Here is a 17,506-nt window from a genome sequence, read left to right on the forward strand (position 1 = left end):
ATCGTAGATGATGGTTGATCGAATTAAATAGTCTCATTCTCCGGATGATGCACCAACATAGGAAATAAGCCAAAATACACAAACGTAGTGTAATACTGCTTTAGTTAAATTTATTTTTAAGGTAAAAACACTTACAGACATCTGTGATTGATCAGCTTTTATAAATCCAAATGTTAGATGATAAGAAATGAGGGCCGTCATCTACGATCGATCTTTTGCCAGATGGAGGAATTTCTAGCCTGTATAACCCACCTACTGTAAGGGATCTGGGTCCATACCATCCGGTGAGCGCATTTGCCTCTCACTTTGAGAGGCAGGGCCGAGCTGTGGCTCTGTGTGTGAATAGACACACAGAGCCTCGGGACGGGAGTGCGCCTGCGTGGGTGCCCCCAGAGCAAGCTGCTTGCTGTGGGGACACCCAGCAGCAGGGAGAAGCCAGGAGCGCCGGCATGAGACCAGAGAAGAGGAGGATCTGGACTGCTCTTTGTAAAACCATGCACATAGCTGGTTAGTATAGCATATTTGTTATTTTAGAAAAAAAAACAAGACTTTAATTGGCTGCCATGCACAACTGCACCAGATTTTGTACTCTCGAGTTTTAGTAATCAAACCCCTAAGTATTGGTATTTGGAGCATTGGCTGAGCATTGGTCCTGTGCATGGTGAAGGTCCTAACGTTCTTTATTCATAGCGATAGTCAATCTAACCCTCAATATGTACAGCAAATTTTAGTAAACCAAAATGCATGAGTATTGTAGTCTTTAGTAATCAATCAGATGTCTTCTCTAAAGCTGGGTATAAACTAGGAGATTTTTGCTTCGGATTTTTGATTTCAATAACATTCGTTTGATTTTCTAATCGTTAGTGGGGTCAAATCCACATTTGATTTAGACTGCAGTGACAAAAAAAAGTTCAAAGGCGCGGGATGGAAAGTTTTTCTCAAATGAACAGATTTCTAACAGTGTATGCAATTTTTCTTTTGGCAAACACTATTTATTCCTCAATCATATGTTAAAAGCAAGTGGAACTTTGAACTACTCTCAAATGACCTTCATCAAGCTTCCCAATGTAGAGAAAGGAAAAGTTCTGGATGGCTGGATTCCAATGCAAGCACCTTGATTGACGTAATAAGTGTATACAACATAAAAGCATAGAGGACACTAATAGCAAACACTAACGCGTTTCATACCCTTCACTGGTGCTTAATCATAGCTGTCGAATGTACTGAGAATTTTCATGTGACTGTCATTTGAAAATCTACTAGTGATTACCCAGCTTAACTAAACTTCCTTCTCTAGAATGAAATCCCATGGGATGATGTGGGTACTACACTTTGCACATTTCTATTTGCATTATGAAGTAAGCCGGACATCATTACAAGTGCACAGGACACCTGTGCTAAAAAAAAAGTGGAGACCACCTTTAATGACCTATTTATATCTCTGCCATGCTCATCCAAAGGCTTCAACAATTTGTGAGCCCCCGACCTGTAACAGTAATGCATATCTAGAAGTCTGGCTTTGCTTGATGTCTAAGTTGCTCCATGTTGAAGCCAGGCAAGACTGAAGGCCATGGCAGGGAAGAACACTCCTCCACCTCCCTTAAATGTCAGAGCAGTGCTTGAAATAATTTAGTCTGGACTGTATAGCAACATAATGTCCACAACCTAATGGGCAAGCCATGCCTTCCCAATACAGCACTGCCATACATTCATAAAATCTTGCAAATACAGACATCTAAGGATTGCTACCTGTTTAAGATTTAAAAAAAATGACTCTATTTTGAAGGTTTATACTATTGAAATACTATTGAAATTTGTCCTAGAATTCAGCCGGTTTATAGATGGATCAAAATCCAGCCAGTTCAGCAGGGACTGACCAAATTGTGATCAATGTGTGGGCATCCCTGTTTGTCAGAAATGGACCATTAGATGGACTTTTGTGAAACTGGCTTGTTGTAAAACGTTTGTTGATCAGCTTCTGCAGCCACTGATCAGTGTATTCTGACAGTGTCCCATGGAGTGGAGTGTCCCATTTTCAGAATACAATGTCCGGGGAAGGGATTGGGTGGGATTCTTCCATTCACCTGTCTATTGTAAAAGGAGGAATCAGCTTTTTTTTTATTTTTTTTTTTTATTTATTCAGCCCACTAGCTACACAAAAAAAGAAAAGCGACCCATTTATGGCCAGGTTTAGGCTGCTGCAGATAGGACATTTATTTTTAGGAGACCAGGTGAGAATTTGTCTCAGACAACACCTCTTGGGATGCCTCAACTGTCTCCATAAACGTAGAGGGAAACAGGCATGCAAAAAGATCACTACAATTGTTGTTGAATGGAACCTATTGAAGAGAAGTTAGGTTTACTAAAAATGATGTAACATCTGTTGAAAAGTTGATTTATTCCACAATTATATACCTTATCTCTGCAGCTATTAATGTATCATTTGTTATTTTGAGCAAAATAGTGAATAATGATAGTGGTCAGATTGTTAGATTATTGGCCAGGAATATTTCTGTGTTTTTCTAACTATGGTACCGTACTGTAACGCCATCATTTTAAATATCCGCTCTTCTGAGGTTCCCCTGACATATTTACCTATTCATATATGAATTGTATTAAAATCTTTTACAAAACCTAGTTTCTAAAAATTGGGTGAATTGTGTATAGTGACTAATTATCAAACACAGCCATTAAAAATCTGCATGTCCAATTCATTGGTGGATCCAGAGATAAAAACAGCCGAAGATAAATGTGAATCTGTAAAAGCCAAGCTTGTTCCAATAGCCCCAAACTCCAACGTCTCTCTACATGTCAGTAAGCTTGCCAATTACAATAAAATAGAACTAAAGGCAAATTGTTTGTTTTTCACTTTGCATAAAGTAAGGCAGGCTTTGCATAAAGTAAGACAGGCTTATCACCTGTCAGGTGTTTTGTCATATAAAGCCGGCCATAGGCGGTTCCAATCTTGGCCGGTTCAACAGGGACCATGTATGGGCAAGCTGATTGTACCCAAATAGATCAACTTGGGTACAATCAGCATGTGGGATTTTTCATGTGATTATTGCCAGTGGCTTTAGCTGCTAGCAATAATCACTGTGTGTTCTCCCAGCAGGGATGGGATGTGTTGATTGGGGAATCAAGAGATTTTCTTTCCTGTAACCCATGATTGCAGGAAAGAAAATCGCACCACTCCCTTTGAAGAAATATTCATTCACTTCCTGCCCCATAGCCACAGCAGGAAGAGAGGAAATCTCTCCAAGTGAGGGAGTTCCCGATTGTGACACCAAAACTAGTGTCCCCTTTGGAAGATTTCCCCTTGTCCTGGAGACCATGGTTCTGTTCTGGAGATAGCAGTCACCAGGACAAATAGAAAAGGTGACTCTCTCTAATGGGGGCATTGACAGCAATAAAACCTGGCAGGTGTTCTAATAACCTCTCCACACTATCCAAAACTAAAAAAGTTCCGCCTTTTTTTTCTTTTTCTTTTAAGGTTTGTCTTTGGTTTTACTTTTAAAAAAACAAAAATTTGGTGTGGGTTATGTGGATATACAGTATTTGGCTTTTATAGTAGAAGTTTTCAGAATTGGGTTTAAAGTCTCACTAAATCCACAATGGCAAACAAAAATCTAGTTCCTTCATAAATCTCTTTGTCTTTGTCCCTTACAATGGTGTTGTCAGACAGCACATCCAGAAAAATAGTTTTCTGATCTCCTGAGCTCCAGCTTCTTTATTGAGGGTGGCTATGTTTGCTCTATGTGATCTCACAGTATGAGGGAACATAGCCACCCTCCTCTGCTTGTATTCAAAAAGACTACAGTAATATGCACTGATGCATCCATTGGGGCACTTAATAACACAGAAAAATGCCAATTGATGACATCTTGGCCCACACTGTACAGTCCAATATAAAGTACAATGGGGATACATGCGCAGTAGAACCTCCAGGCGCAATGAAACCTGGGAAATGTAGTAATGAGCAGAGCGGTGCATTACTTCCACTGCTTGCAACTAAATATGGAAGTTGAGAGGAAAAAGACTTTGTTGGGTATGTGCAGACCGATCATTTGAAAGACCAATGGACATTGTAAGAAACTTTAAACGTTTAGGACAATGCAGTATTAATGTCATGCTGGATGAGGTGGTTAGGTACACATGGATGGTTTATTGACACTTTATCTTCAGCTGCTTGGATCTGCTGAAATGTTTGACATGCAGTTTTCTGAAAGGGCTCTGTCACACGGGAGGCTGACCACCCAAATTCTAACAATACAGCCTGAAACTGCTGTACATATGCCATGGAATGTTTAACTTCAGCTTCAGCATTTGGCAGGTGGCACCACCTGTCAGACTTGCCCACTGAGATCAGTGGGGCTGCGACACAACTACAATTGCCGTTTAGAAGTTAAAAGAAGAAAAAAAAAAAAGCAGGTGGCAGCAGTAGCGCCTTCTGAAGGGCCTGTCAGCTGCTGCTATACATCTCTGAAATGAGATCCACTTTGGATCACCCTTCAGAGGGGGGTAAGCTTATTACCTGTCTGAAAGGACCCTAATGGTAACCTTTATTTTGTATTATTTTCACTGTATACTTCATTATAATTGCCCAAGTTTATAGAAAGTTTATTTTAAGCAGTTAAACATTTCAAAACGTCATCATGTGAAAAGTAAGAATGTATTTTTGTTGTATTTTTTAGCTTCATGAAAGCAATATATTTTAAAATGGTTATTTTTTATATACTTATTTCCATACATTATACTTTTACTCAGGTATACCTTCAGCAAAGCCAGCATCAGGAGGTGGAACAGCAATAAATCGTTATCAGCCGTCTTCCCCTGCAAGCAAAAATTCTGCTATATCAACTCCACAGACGGGGTAGGTTAAAACGGATTAGAGGGCACTCCATCCAGAAGCTTTTAGTGGATGCTGGGTGAGGTGATGCTGATCATTTTGATATAATATGATATGAATATAACATGATAGCTTTACTTGCCTTTGCTCCCTGAATAATATTGGTCTGTCATTAAGAGTGCTATTAGCTCATTATTATCATTTCATCATTTAAAGGTCTTGCTTGAAAACCAGCATTCGATCCGCGCATGTAGCCAAAGGCTGCAAGCACTGATCAGTGTATCCTGGCAAGGGGGTAGAAGAGTCCCCTGTCCCCCGCTCCCCTTCCCCCACCCCCCTGTTAGAATACAATTGTGCAGTGGGAGATAATACTGCATCACACACCATTGTGTTAATGCAGGGATCTGTCAGTGGTTTTTTTTTTTTTTTTTTTTTTTTTAACCCGCTGGTTGAATGAAAATAAACTGAATGTGTATACCCAGTTTAAGCCATTCAGGCTTCACTACATTGCACAGTGTGGCCAGCAGTGTACTGGTACTCCATCAGTGACAGATGACCCAGGAAGCTGCGGTAGTGACTAGTAGTGTCCCTGTTCCGCCTGTGCACTGTGGCAGGGATATTTGAAAATTCAGTAAGCCATTCTTGGGAATCAAATATCCTGGCGAGTAATACAGTCTCATATACAGTACATATATTACAGCTGTATATCTGGATGGTACAATACTTTTGAGGTCAAATAATAATGGTGATATAATCAGCGCAGACCATATACAAAAAAATATAATAAAACTTAGTAGATACACACACAAGGCCGGATAACAATCAGTGTTAAACAAAAAACACCAGTGAGTAAATAAATAATAAATATTGCTGCACCAAGTGAATTAATCAAAATAATAAATAAATATGCATATAAAAATCATAATATGAAAGCAAACCAATGCTTATATAAATAAAAACATTCAGCAATCCGAGTGCTATACATCAAGTGATAAATAAAAGTCACAATAGTGCAAAACTTATGTAATAAGTGGGCAAAAAGATCAAATAAAGAGGTATATCTTTATGACGAAGTCATCTGACGTAACGCGTACGGGGGAGAAGCCTACTCGCAGCACGCCGGTCCTCGGAGGTTCAGAGATTGTTTACTGTCTGACGCTGGAAGCCCGCACTGCTTAAGTGCTGAAATATGTAAGTGGATTTTTTTACATTGGATTGAATAAAGCATTAGAAACAGAGAGCACTAGATCCCTTCTTCTATTTATTTTATGCTGAGTTCCTGGCGTACTTGGAGGGTCAGCTGGAGCAGAAGGAGAGGGGTGACCAGGCTGTGTATCCATAACCTCTTTAAGCGTGTATGACTCATTTGAGTCTATCACTGAAGTGAGCTGTTAATCCTGCACTAATCACCGGGAGCACCTGAGTGAAGCATGGAGCACTTTTTGCACTGTTAGATCACAGATGAAGATGTAACTCTTTATTTGATCTTTTTGCCCACTTATTATATAAGTTTTGCACTTTTGTGACTTTTATTTATCACTTGATGTATAGCACTTGGATTGCTGAATGTTTTTATTTATATAAGCATTGGTTTGCTTTCATATTGTGATTTTTATATGCATATTTATTTATTATTTTAATTAATTCAGTTGGCGCAGCAATATTTATTATTTAAATGCTTTTGAGGTGTTGGGGGCTTTGTGCCTGTGGTTTTCTGTGCAGAGCTGCTGGTGCCCGTGCCGAGAAAGATAGGTTACCCTGCCAAGGATACTTCTCTGTACTCCTCACACTAACCTTCCTTGTAACCCTAATATTAACACGCACTTCTGAAATCTTAACACAGTCTTCCTGAGAGAGGGCCACTTTGGGAAATTAAATCCCATCAATCTGGCCCAACTCGATGAAAAAAGGCAGTGGACCCTTGTTAAGGGGTCTGGGCTGCTAAGATACGTCCTAGTGGTCGTTTCCAAAGTTTCTTAGTGGTAGTCGGTTAAAGGAGCACCCTAAATCAGCAATAAGAATCCCACTTAGATCAAAAGATCGTTGTTTTATTGGTAGCAAAACATGTTAAAACCAACGCATTTCGGGGGAACAGAGACTCCCCCTTCTTCAGGGCGTAAATGTTGCTATTCGGATCTGCAACTGACAGCATAAGTGCATTGGTTTTAACATGTTCTGCTACCAATAAAACGACGATCTTTTGACCTAAGTGGGATTCTTATTGCTGATTTTGGGCGCTCTTTTAACCGACTACCACTAGACCTGTATCAGGTCTATCTGCATCACCTGCACCAGTTTTTATTTCAGAGTGAAAAAGAAACTAGCGCAGGCTATTCCTTAATTAGCAGAGGGAAAACGGCAGAAAACTGCCGCATATTCCTGCTAGGTGCAACCTTGTGGTAAAAAATTTTAGCTGTTGGCAAACCGCTCACATTCTTCTCTCTGCTTGTGCAATGATTGCACTACACGAGCAGAACCTACAGGGTTAACAACCCTCCTCCTTCCTCTGCCCTGAGCCGAACAGGTTGGGTAGGGACAGCAGAGAGATGGGAGCATGCAGCTCCAGGTCTCTGTTTTTCTGTGCTGCCTGAAACAGACATGGCACAACAGAGAACTGATTGCCCCTAATTACTTAAGTGGCTTGCAGCCACCATTGTTAATTAGGAGCAGCATCTGACCCTTTTGTAATGTTTAAAAGAGCACTGCAAGCATTATGCTCGCACCACTTTTTGTTAATTCCCTCCATAGTTTTGCATACACCTCTCTTCAGTACCTGCATTGAGTATTCGGACACAGTGCTATACAGTTTTGGTATTTTGATAGTTTTTTGAATTACAGTTTACAGGCGGCACACAAGAAAAGGCGTTTATACACAGGGATTGGAATTGAGGGATCTGTCTGGGAATGCCAAGACTTTGCACTGCTGAATCCACTGAAAATGTTTAACTTGGGTTGAGTGATGTAGATTCACAGCACACATACAATGACGGGATCGCTTGCTTCTCTATGGGGCATAGGGGTCAGTCCCTTAATAATGTGTTTCAATGTAGACCATGTGCTTGATAGTGCTAACATGGCCACTCCTATACTGAATTAACGACGTGGACAAAAATGATCAAACTAAACAAACTTTTTAACATACTTTGTTGCAGATTCCTACCTTTTTGGTATTCTGAAAAAATCAGTGTTTGTCAGTGTCCATTGTGCTAAATGACTCTGTATGGGAGTGGTTTTATATCTCTCAATCAGCTGCTTCACTTGCAGGGCCCTAATGGGGAAACTGGCAGGGTCTACATCCCTTTAGATAAGATTTTCCTTTGGGAGTATATCACCAAAAATGCCATTTTGTTGCAGGGGATGGCAAAAATTTAACTTGTATCTTAATGCAGACTTCTGGGGTGTGCTTCAGTAAGCCATTCACACAAACCGGAAATGGCATACCATCTGTCTACGGAAACGCCTCCATGTAGCCATATTGCATTGCATTTCACAGAAAATGACAGAGCTGCAGATTTTAATGGTTCTTTTTTAATTAAATTCAGTTACAATATGACTTGTGTCGCAATTGTATAGGCTATATTCTTTCTTTTTTTTTATTTGCTATTTTTTTTCTCAAGAAAGTGGAGTTACCCTTTAAACACTACACAGTTTACTGAAGGTTCTGCTATTACACCTTAGATTGGGAAAAACAAGAGTAGAGTACCACTTCCCAGGTTGGAGTCCAGATTTAAATGATATTCCATGAATTCAGTCCAATGTAGTTCATACTTTTATCGAACGCCAATGTCAGACCAGAAAGTGGCACGTTCATCAGGATATGGAGTGTTGAGTAAAGTGTAGATCAGAAGGATAAACTTTTCTGTATGGATACACATATACTTTTCAGCAGCTGGTTTACAGCCTTTCATAGTCCATTGCTGCTAACTGGCAAACCTCTCGTTAAAGTGGAAGAAAAACCTAACTAACTATTCTTACAAATAGTCCCTCCCTCTCCTCCTATATACCCTGCCTACCCGGTGTTAAAAAGATAAGTGTAATTGCCTATTTTTAATCTGCTCTTGTCTGGCAATGTGATCCTGCAGCTCTGGCTTCCCTGTGTCAGTGAAGGGCGGGTGGAGGAGGGAACGCCGATAATGGCTGGGTCATGGAAGGCTATGGGTGAAGCTGCAACTCCAGGAATTCTCAGCCGTAGTCGAGCGCGCCTTGTACAGGGGAGCCGGTGCTGCAGCATCACGTGGCTGGACTGGAGCAGACTAAAATAGGCACGTGCACAGTTTTTTTTTTTTTTTTTATACAGGGTGGGGAGGATAGGTAGGAGAAGGGGGGGGGGGGCAGGGATGTTTTAGGAATAGTTATAGCTTAAAATTTTCTTCCACATTATGGTAAAGTGAACTGAAGGCACCCATGCCCTGCATTAACATTATATAACTGTGTGTTCTAAAGGGATTTTAGTTGGCTCACATTATTTTAGAATCTGATCTACTTTAAAGCAGTTGTTCACTCTGGAAACAAAATTCAAAGTTAGCAGCTACTAATCCTGTACACTTACCTGTCCAGGGATCCAGTGCCACCCTGATCCAAGTTAGTTTTTTACTAGCTCTAGGGTTCCCAGCGCCGTTATCCTAACTGTGGACAGCCGGTTATGCTGCTTTCAGCTTCACAGTCGGCTGCCCACTGTGCATGCGCAAGCCTAAGCGATCTGAATAGAAGAGGAAGCACCTGTCAAAACTAGGTACCCCCCCCCCCCAAAAAAAAAATGATATGCCAAATATGGCAGAGGAGGGCAGGAGGAGAACTTAAAGCAAAACTTCCCCTTTTCGGTGAAGTTTTGCTTTCAGCCTCTATATCAGCTTTTCTCAACCTTTTTCCCCACCAGAAGAACTCTTGCAATAATTTTCAGATCTAGGGGGACTCCTTCTAAAAACAATTAATTTGTGGCTAATTGGGAAGAATGCCACTCTTAGGCAGATAATACATTATGCAAAAAAAAGGGCTTAATTCCCCCATAAACACTGACTGTGGCTGAATCCCCCCCACAGTGCTATTGCGTTCTGCCAGCAGGGAGCACAGGGAGCCTTCCCCACTGGCAGAATACAATGATTACAGCTGGCCGCAAGGGGTAGCGGAAAAAAAAAAACTGACAGGCTGGTTGTACTGAAGACTATCAATGGATCGACCTCAGTACAACCAGCCTGCCTATATATGGATCGAAATTAGGCCGATTGCTGTTGAACCGGCTGAATTTTGATCAATGTATGGTTGGCTTTAGAAAGCAATAAAAATATTGTGTTGTGCGGTTGACTCTTTTAAGTGCCATTGGCCTCAGAAATACATGTGTGGGCGTCCTTAATTAGGAAAGCAAACATTTACAGCTCAAGGATTTCTAGCAACCTCTGGAGGAACCCCGAGTTCCACTGAACCCTGGTTGGGAATGGCTGATCTAGATTGGGAAAGTTCTTTATATATCTTATGTACGGGATCTTTCCATAAATAAGAAAGTTAGGCATAAAGAATTTGTGATCCTGACTTAGTCATGACGATTTTGGCATCTAATCAGACAGCATGTTTCCAGTGTAAATCACACAGATGATTTTGCTTACATTTCTGGAACATTTTGTCACTAAACCTGACAGGCCAATTTTGCTTGATCATCTTCACACTGATGAGCTAAAATAAGCCTTTTTCTGTTGAATAACTTTTCGTGAGCAGCACTTTTAGACTCCATTCACACTAGCACGACTTGTCAGGCGACTTGTGTGCCCACAAGTCGCCCCAAGTCGCTTGTCATAACAAATGCAACGTAAATGAATGAGAGCCGTCTTAATTGGCACTACTGAAGTCGCTCCGACTTCAGAAAAGGGTCCTGTACTACTTTGAGACGACTTGTATCCGACTTGTGCCAATAGACTTCAATGGGAGTCGCCTCCAAGTCGGATCCTTATCTTATTTGAAGCGACTTGTTATCAGACTTTCCAGGAAGAAATAGGAGATTAGCCAGGCATTCCCCACATTGCAGCCATGACTATATGATATATATAATATATACTGTGTATATATATATGTGTGTGTGTGTGTATGTGTATATATATATATATATATATATATATATATATATAATGGTATATATATTCCATTATCTCTGCTTGATCTGTGTGAGTGGCACTGGTGGACACTGATTCGTGGCACTGGTGGACACATACGTGGCACTGGTGGGCAGTGGCACTGGTGGACACTGATACGTGCCACTGGTGGGCAATGAGGAAATGAGTAAAAAAAAAAAAAAAAAAAAGGGGAATTAGGTCACAACACATCATATTCTGATTGGCCAAATACAAAGTCGTCTGTCATATAAGTCGCGCAAAATAATTCAAAAGTTGCGGTAAAAAGTCGCTCCGACATGGGGCGACTTACGGTCGCGGTAGTGTGAACCGGCTCTTAAGGGCTGAGAGGTGTTTTTTTTTTTTTTTTGTTTGTTTTTAATACTAATATTAATCATTTTACCCTCCAGATCCTTCAATTAGAACTCCAAAGTTCTGTTGGGGAGTGGGAAGGATTAGAACCTCTGTTGAGCTGTAAATGCCATCTACAATCCTGTAAGGAGATTTTTCCTCCCTCTCTGTCCAGTTCTTACCAAAAAGAGAAGTTAAAGTTAATCTCCCCCAGGAGGATCCCAGTCATCGCTAAAAACTGTAATTTGGTAGCAAATTTAGATACATATATTTTAATATTATACGTTTTTATGATCAAGAAAAACCAACAGATTAAAAGAAAAACATTTATAGTACCGTATTTTCCGGCGTATAAGACGACTGGGCGCATAAGACGACCCCCCTATTACATGATCTACCAGTAATACCTTGGAGGTTACCTTGGAGATATTATACTCGGCGTATAAGACGACCCCCCCCATTTTTGGGGGATTTTTTTGAGGTTCAAAAGTAGTCTTATACGCCAGAAAATACAGTAATTAATTTTATCATCCAGTAGAACAATAAATCCTAACTAAATGACATTTTGTTTGCTCAGTAAAGGTAGAAATATAATTGGCCACAACAAAGGTCCATCAGGTAGTGCATAGGAACCAGGCATTGTCACTAAACCCTCATCATTAAAAAGCTATCAATAACCCCTTGTTCACATTGAATGTGGCTTTGCAATCATCCAACTTCATCTGAAATCGCATGATTTCAGAGTCGAATGTCAGTGCGGTTTCGAATGCGACTTCAAACGGAGATGTCTATATGAGTCGCACCCAAAAGTAGTGCAAGAACTACTCTTTCAAATCGATGTGGCACTGCAAAGTCGGCATTGCACCAATTTGAACAGTGCCATTGCTGACACTAAGTTGCAACTTGTCATGCGATTTGACCTTTCAAATCGCATGACAAGTTGTTCCAAAGTGAACGAGGGCTGAATGGTGTATTACATGCTGTTCATGCTCACTCTGTCACTATGAGATTCGTTTTCTGTATTCTGCAAAAAACCTGGTTGATCCTGCTGCTCTCTATCTCCACCTAGAAGTTCATGTCCCCAATTCAGCAAGGGATTTTGCAGCTGTGGTGGCAGCTCTGCACATGCTCAATTTTCAGTAAGTTTCTATGGTGAACATTTCCTCTCTATTGCATCTGAGCAGCCCATGTGACTATAGAGTCACATATGTGGGTGTATACACAGTGGTAAAGGACATCTCACTCCCTCCCTCCTCCTCCATGCCCACTAACTAACTAAACACAATGGGGGCAGGATATTACATGTAGATTCATGGAGGCTTCACCTCCCTCTTATTCTAAGGGGTAGGGTCATGACACAGACTGCAACTGGCAGAAATCCACCCACATCATGTTATTTTCATAAAATAATTAGGATCTGAATTCAAATATATATTTGTATGACCATTTAAAACATTTTATTAATATTATTTATTTTTACTCTATATTCCAAAGGCGCCTTTTTTTTTTTTTTTTTTTGAACATGTGACCAGCAGCAGAGGACTAGAAGCTCTTCCTGCTTATATTTCCCTGCAGACAGGCTGGTAAAGATGTGGGTCATATGACAGCTGCATATCGATTTAGAAAAAGAAGGTACTTAGATTTTTTTTTTTTTATTATTGAAATACCGTAATTAGTGTCTAAAGCACAATGTAAAATAAACAGTATGCATTTAGTATCACTTTAACACATAAGAATGTACACCATGTGATAAGCAGTGGCATATTCCTAATGTGTGCATTGCACACAAGCGCCAAGGGGGACAGGGCTCACTGATATTGTTCTTTGAGTTGCAGCTCAAAGGAGATCCTCATATGCCAGCACTGCACCCACCCTCCAAAGGGGCTAGTTCAGTGAGGACATTACACTGATCGTGTGTGATGGACCAAAGTGGAACATCTCCCAACTCATCAAGCGCCTTACCTTGCTGCACTGTCCATTTGGAAAATTAAATGTGGGGGACAGAGATCAGAGACGGCAGGTTCAGCTGGGGGCTGTGTGTGGGTCTGGGATTTTACTGCTGGCTCTAAAAATATGCCTGTTATTGCCATGTATACAGAACCTGGCCGTAAATACTAACTTTATTCATGATGAATCTGTACAGAGCATAAAAAGCACTTTAACATAATTGGTCCGCACAGTATCCGTTTTTCCCAACATGTCCTTTCCTTTTATCTTGTACAAACCGCAAACAGATGGTACATAGTGATGCATTTTAGGTGTAGTGAGGCCGGCAATGGTACAATGCTTGCAGGCAGATAGAATGGCCACTTGTACACTCAACATGTGCTTTTTTGGCCATGTTCACACATTTGAAATGCTGCTCACTGGATACACAGTAATGGTGAACGGACACAACTGTTTTGCTTCGGATATGCGTCTGGGTTAGTGTAATGAAGCATTTAAGTTTAGCTTCTGACATGCTTTTAGAAGAGAAGCTTGAACTGGATCACGGTCTGTAAATTTTATATAGAATAGACTAATTATTTTACAGTCCAGCTCCAAAAAAAAATACACTTTTATTATGGCTTTTTTGAAAGGAGCGGAGACCCAAACTACTAGGGGAAAAACGTGTTGTTGAATATTGGGAAGCCAGACATAAATGGGTGTGGTGGGGGTTTTTAGTAATTTCATGTTGCAGCTCAGTGGCATATCACTAGGTTTGCAGCGAGTTAGTGTATAGGGGTACCCCAAGCCAGCTGGTATTTTAATGACAGATCTGTCATTTATTTTAATGGTGGGTGTATATAGGTGCAAAATATTTATAAAACTTTGTGAGTAAGGAATTGGATATCATAGTAGTAATAAAGAGTTATCTGATTGCAGCTGGACTTCATACTTATGCCTTCTATTTTAATTTGCAATGTATGTATAATGACAAGGTATCTACCAAAGTGCAAATCATCATATTTAGTAGACAGTGGCGCTATAACTAAACAAACAACCGTGAATAACAAGTGCATAAAGTCCAGGATAAATAAAATTTAAAACGTCTTCAATCAAAAGGTTGAAAATCCAAAAAATTGTTATGGAAAACATAAGTGTCCATAGTAATTCAATATTCTCCAGTAACTATCCACCGCACCACGTGCACAGGTGACACCTCTCCCCTTCAGATGTCTACTCACCAAATAATATTGCCAAATATTTTCATATTGGCAAAATTAGGCCGTTACCCTCTTTAAGGTTGATGATGATCCACACTTGATGTCCACTCCTCAGTGATGTCCACTCCTCAGTAATGATCCATACAAGTGATATGTGTATAAACAAAGATAAAACTAGTGCAATAACGTTTATCACAATTTAATAAAACAAATCCACATACAATGCATTCACAATATGCATAGCAAGGTAACGCATAAAAATGACAGCAATGCTACTGGCATATCCTGGTCGCGGCAGACCGAACATCTGTAAAGCTGTGTCTCACCCAACCACATTTGATGTCCCGGATCGTCACTTCCGGTATTGCATCCAACATCACTGCCGGTTGCAGTTCAGCCACGTCCCAACGTGTTTCGTCATATCGACTTCGTCCTGGGATTGGCTGTACGGCACAGGAACCTCCTATAAGTACAATTAAATAAGCTAATGTGTTACCATCAGCCAATGAATTCTCCCGTGTCCCCGCGACCACGATATGCACAGTTTACACTCCGCATACCAAAACGCCACAGGCTGAGAGTTCTTCATAAAAAAAAAATTCACGTTGTGCTTAGAAGTAAACCTCCCTAAATGAAAAGTACATGCAAAAAAATATTTTTTTTTTTTTTTTGTAAAATCTTTTTATTGTCTTTTATAAGAGAAAACATTACGGAAACAGAGCCTCTGGGCATACCTCGGCTTAAGGGAAAGATCCAACAGTAAAAGAGAAAAATAAACAAGAGAAAAAACTTAAAACCCCAAACAACAAAAAAACTGCTGCATGTAGGAGAGCGATTGTGTGCTCCACAAAGTGTATAAACGACATATCGTGGATAACATATGAGTCCGAAAAAGGTGGTCTGTGGCTAGGCACCCGCTCAGTTATAGGATAAAAGACAGGGTACTCTAGGGTGGAGGAATTATAGGATCCTCTCATTCAACCGTGGTGTCATCTGTCTCCAACCAAATGTTCCAGACTTTGTTAAATTTTTGAGGACATCCTCTATTGAGATATGTCTCTTTATATAACGGTATTCTAGAATTTACCAGCAACTTCCACATATCGAGAGTAAGAGCCCTGTCTGTTCTCCATTTAAGCACAATTACCGGTAGTTCCCTCGCATAAAAGAGGAGAAGACCCAGCAGGGTGCAAACCGCTTTAGAATGAGCCAACACATTTACAAGCCCCAAAATGCAGACCTCTATCTTTGGTGGTATAGGGATAGTAGTCAGTTTGGTGTTGAAACTTCTAATACTCGACCAATACGCTTAAAGGGAGGGGCAGTGTAGGTATGTGGGTGCAATTGACTGACATCGCTAACATTTCCCTGGTGTATCCGGGTATATCTTGTGTAGTCTGGTCGGCGTCAGATGGAATCTATGTAGAATTTTAAATTGGGTTAACCGGTCTCTGGAGGAGACCAGATGAGTGAAAGGGTAATCCGCAAAAAAATGTTTAAACATGTCATCACTCGATGGTAATCCACCACTTAATGCACCTCAAATTAAATGTCAAATAATAAAACATTTTCTTTGTTATTTAAAAGACTGACGAGATATTTTTCTATAATGTCATAAATAAAACAAAACATTTACAAGTTGCTGGTGAAGCAATTAAGGTCTAGCTCGATGTTTAACCCCCCCCCGGTGCCAAACTTTTTAGTAGGAAAATCCACTTTGTTTCTCTTTGCGATAAATCTCTGATTCTATTCGAACCCCTCCAAGAGGGATAAACACAATCAATACCACAAAACTGTAAAAGTGTAGGATCTCTATCATGTTTTTCTCTAAAATGTAGGGATACGCTATGTTTTTTAAAACCCTTCTTAATGTTAGCAATATGCTCAGCTATTCGAATACGAAGAAGTCTCTTTGTTCTCTCCACATAGTAGAGGCACCACAAAAAATAAACCACCTGTGTTGTATTGCATGTGATGAATTCATCTATGGTGAAAGTTTTATCTACGTTAGTAAAGGATGTTCTCCCCCTGTTACTAATCTGTACCGTCCTGCAAGAAATGCATTTCCGGCATGGCAAAAAACCTTGTCTATGTATAGCAGTAAAGCAGAGCACACAACCCTCACCATTGCACTACTACTGTAACTCCAAACTAAGGCCTTTTACCAAAATGTAATTGTAAAATGTTGACAGATTATATAACGAAACAGAAAGCCTGGCGGTGATACAAAACTAAATGGAACAAAATGAACTGTTTATTCTGTTGTTTTGGCTGGGGATACACAGAGTGTAACAATCCTCAGCGGCAATGTAAATAAGCAAATCCAGCACGTGAATCATTCACATTCCTGGCAATGATAGAGCAGTTCTGTCCCAGAGAATTTAGATCAGAAGTTTAATGAAATAATAAGCCTAAAAAAATACGAAAAAAAGATATCAGCGCAAGGGACACTACTTACATTCATGGTGATGTATTCCTTGTGCTGATGGCTTCTGGTTTAGTAGAAATATTCCTCCTCCAATCTCCTGTCATAATCTTCCAATGCAGTGCATGGACCTGTGACATGTTTTCATCAAGAGTGCAGACTATGCCCATCCTTACCTCCGCCTCCTCTTTGTCTTTTCTCTTTCGTTCATTGACAAACACAGCTCCTAATCTTCTTGACCATTGGGTTTTACTGCCCCCTACATGAGTAGGACACTATGCAGGAAAAGAACTATGCCTATGGGCAGTCCCAGGATGTATACTCCCCCTTACTGCTATGGGTACTTTTCTGCCTAGTCAGGAGTAAGGACCTAGTTCCTTGCTGGGATCTCTGGTCCTGACAATTTTTTCTATAGGATAGATTTTTTTTTTTCTTCTGTTTTTTTTTTTTCCTGTGAGATCTACAATCAGCTGCCGGACTGCATATTCTAGATCCAGTGGTCACCCCAGTCTGGCCAGCAAGCACACGCAGACCTCAGCTCCGCACTAGGTCGGCCGTGACATAGCCCACCGGACGGGGGCTGGCCTGCGAGTTAACGCCTCGCAAGGTCGCATACAACCGGGTTTCAGCCTGCGTCGCA

The 17,506-nt window shown here is 40.5% G+C and overlaps 1 protein-coding gene across 2 annotated transcripts in view; it reads left to right on the plus strand.

Moving 5' to 3' along the window:
- The window catches only part of ZC2HC1A (zinc finger C2HC-type containing 1A), a 175,601-nt gene that overhangs the window by 67,490 nt on the left and 90,605 nt on the right, over positions 1 to 17,506 (plus strand). For both annotated transcript variants that reach the window (XM_082257498.1, XM_082257499.1), the window contains exon 7: positions 4,765 to 4,870. In XM_082257498.1, coding sequence (XP_082113624.1) covers positions 4,765 to 4,870 — 106 coding nt within the window. The remainder of the gene's footprint in view (positions 1 to 4,764; positions 4,871 to 17,506) is intronic.

This window comes from Pelophylax lessonae, assembly GCF_965119305.1.
Source record: "Pelophylax lessonae genome assembly, chromosome: 5".
In the NCBI taxonomy this organism is placed as follows: domain Eukaryota; kingdom Metazoa; phylum Chordata; class Amphibia; order Anura; family Ranidae; genus Pelophylax; species Pelophylax lessonae.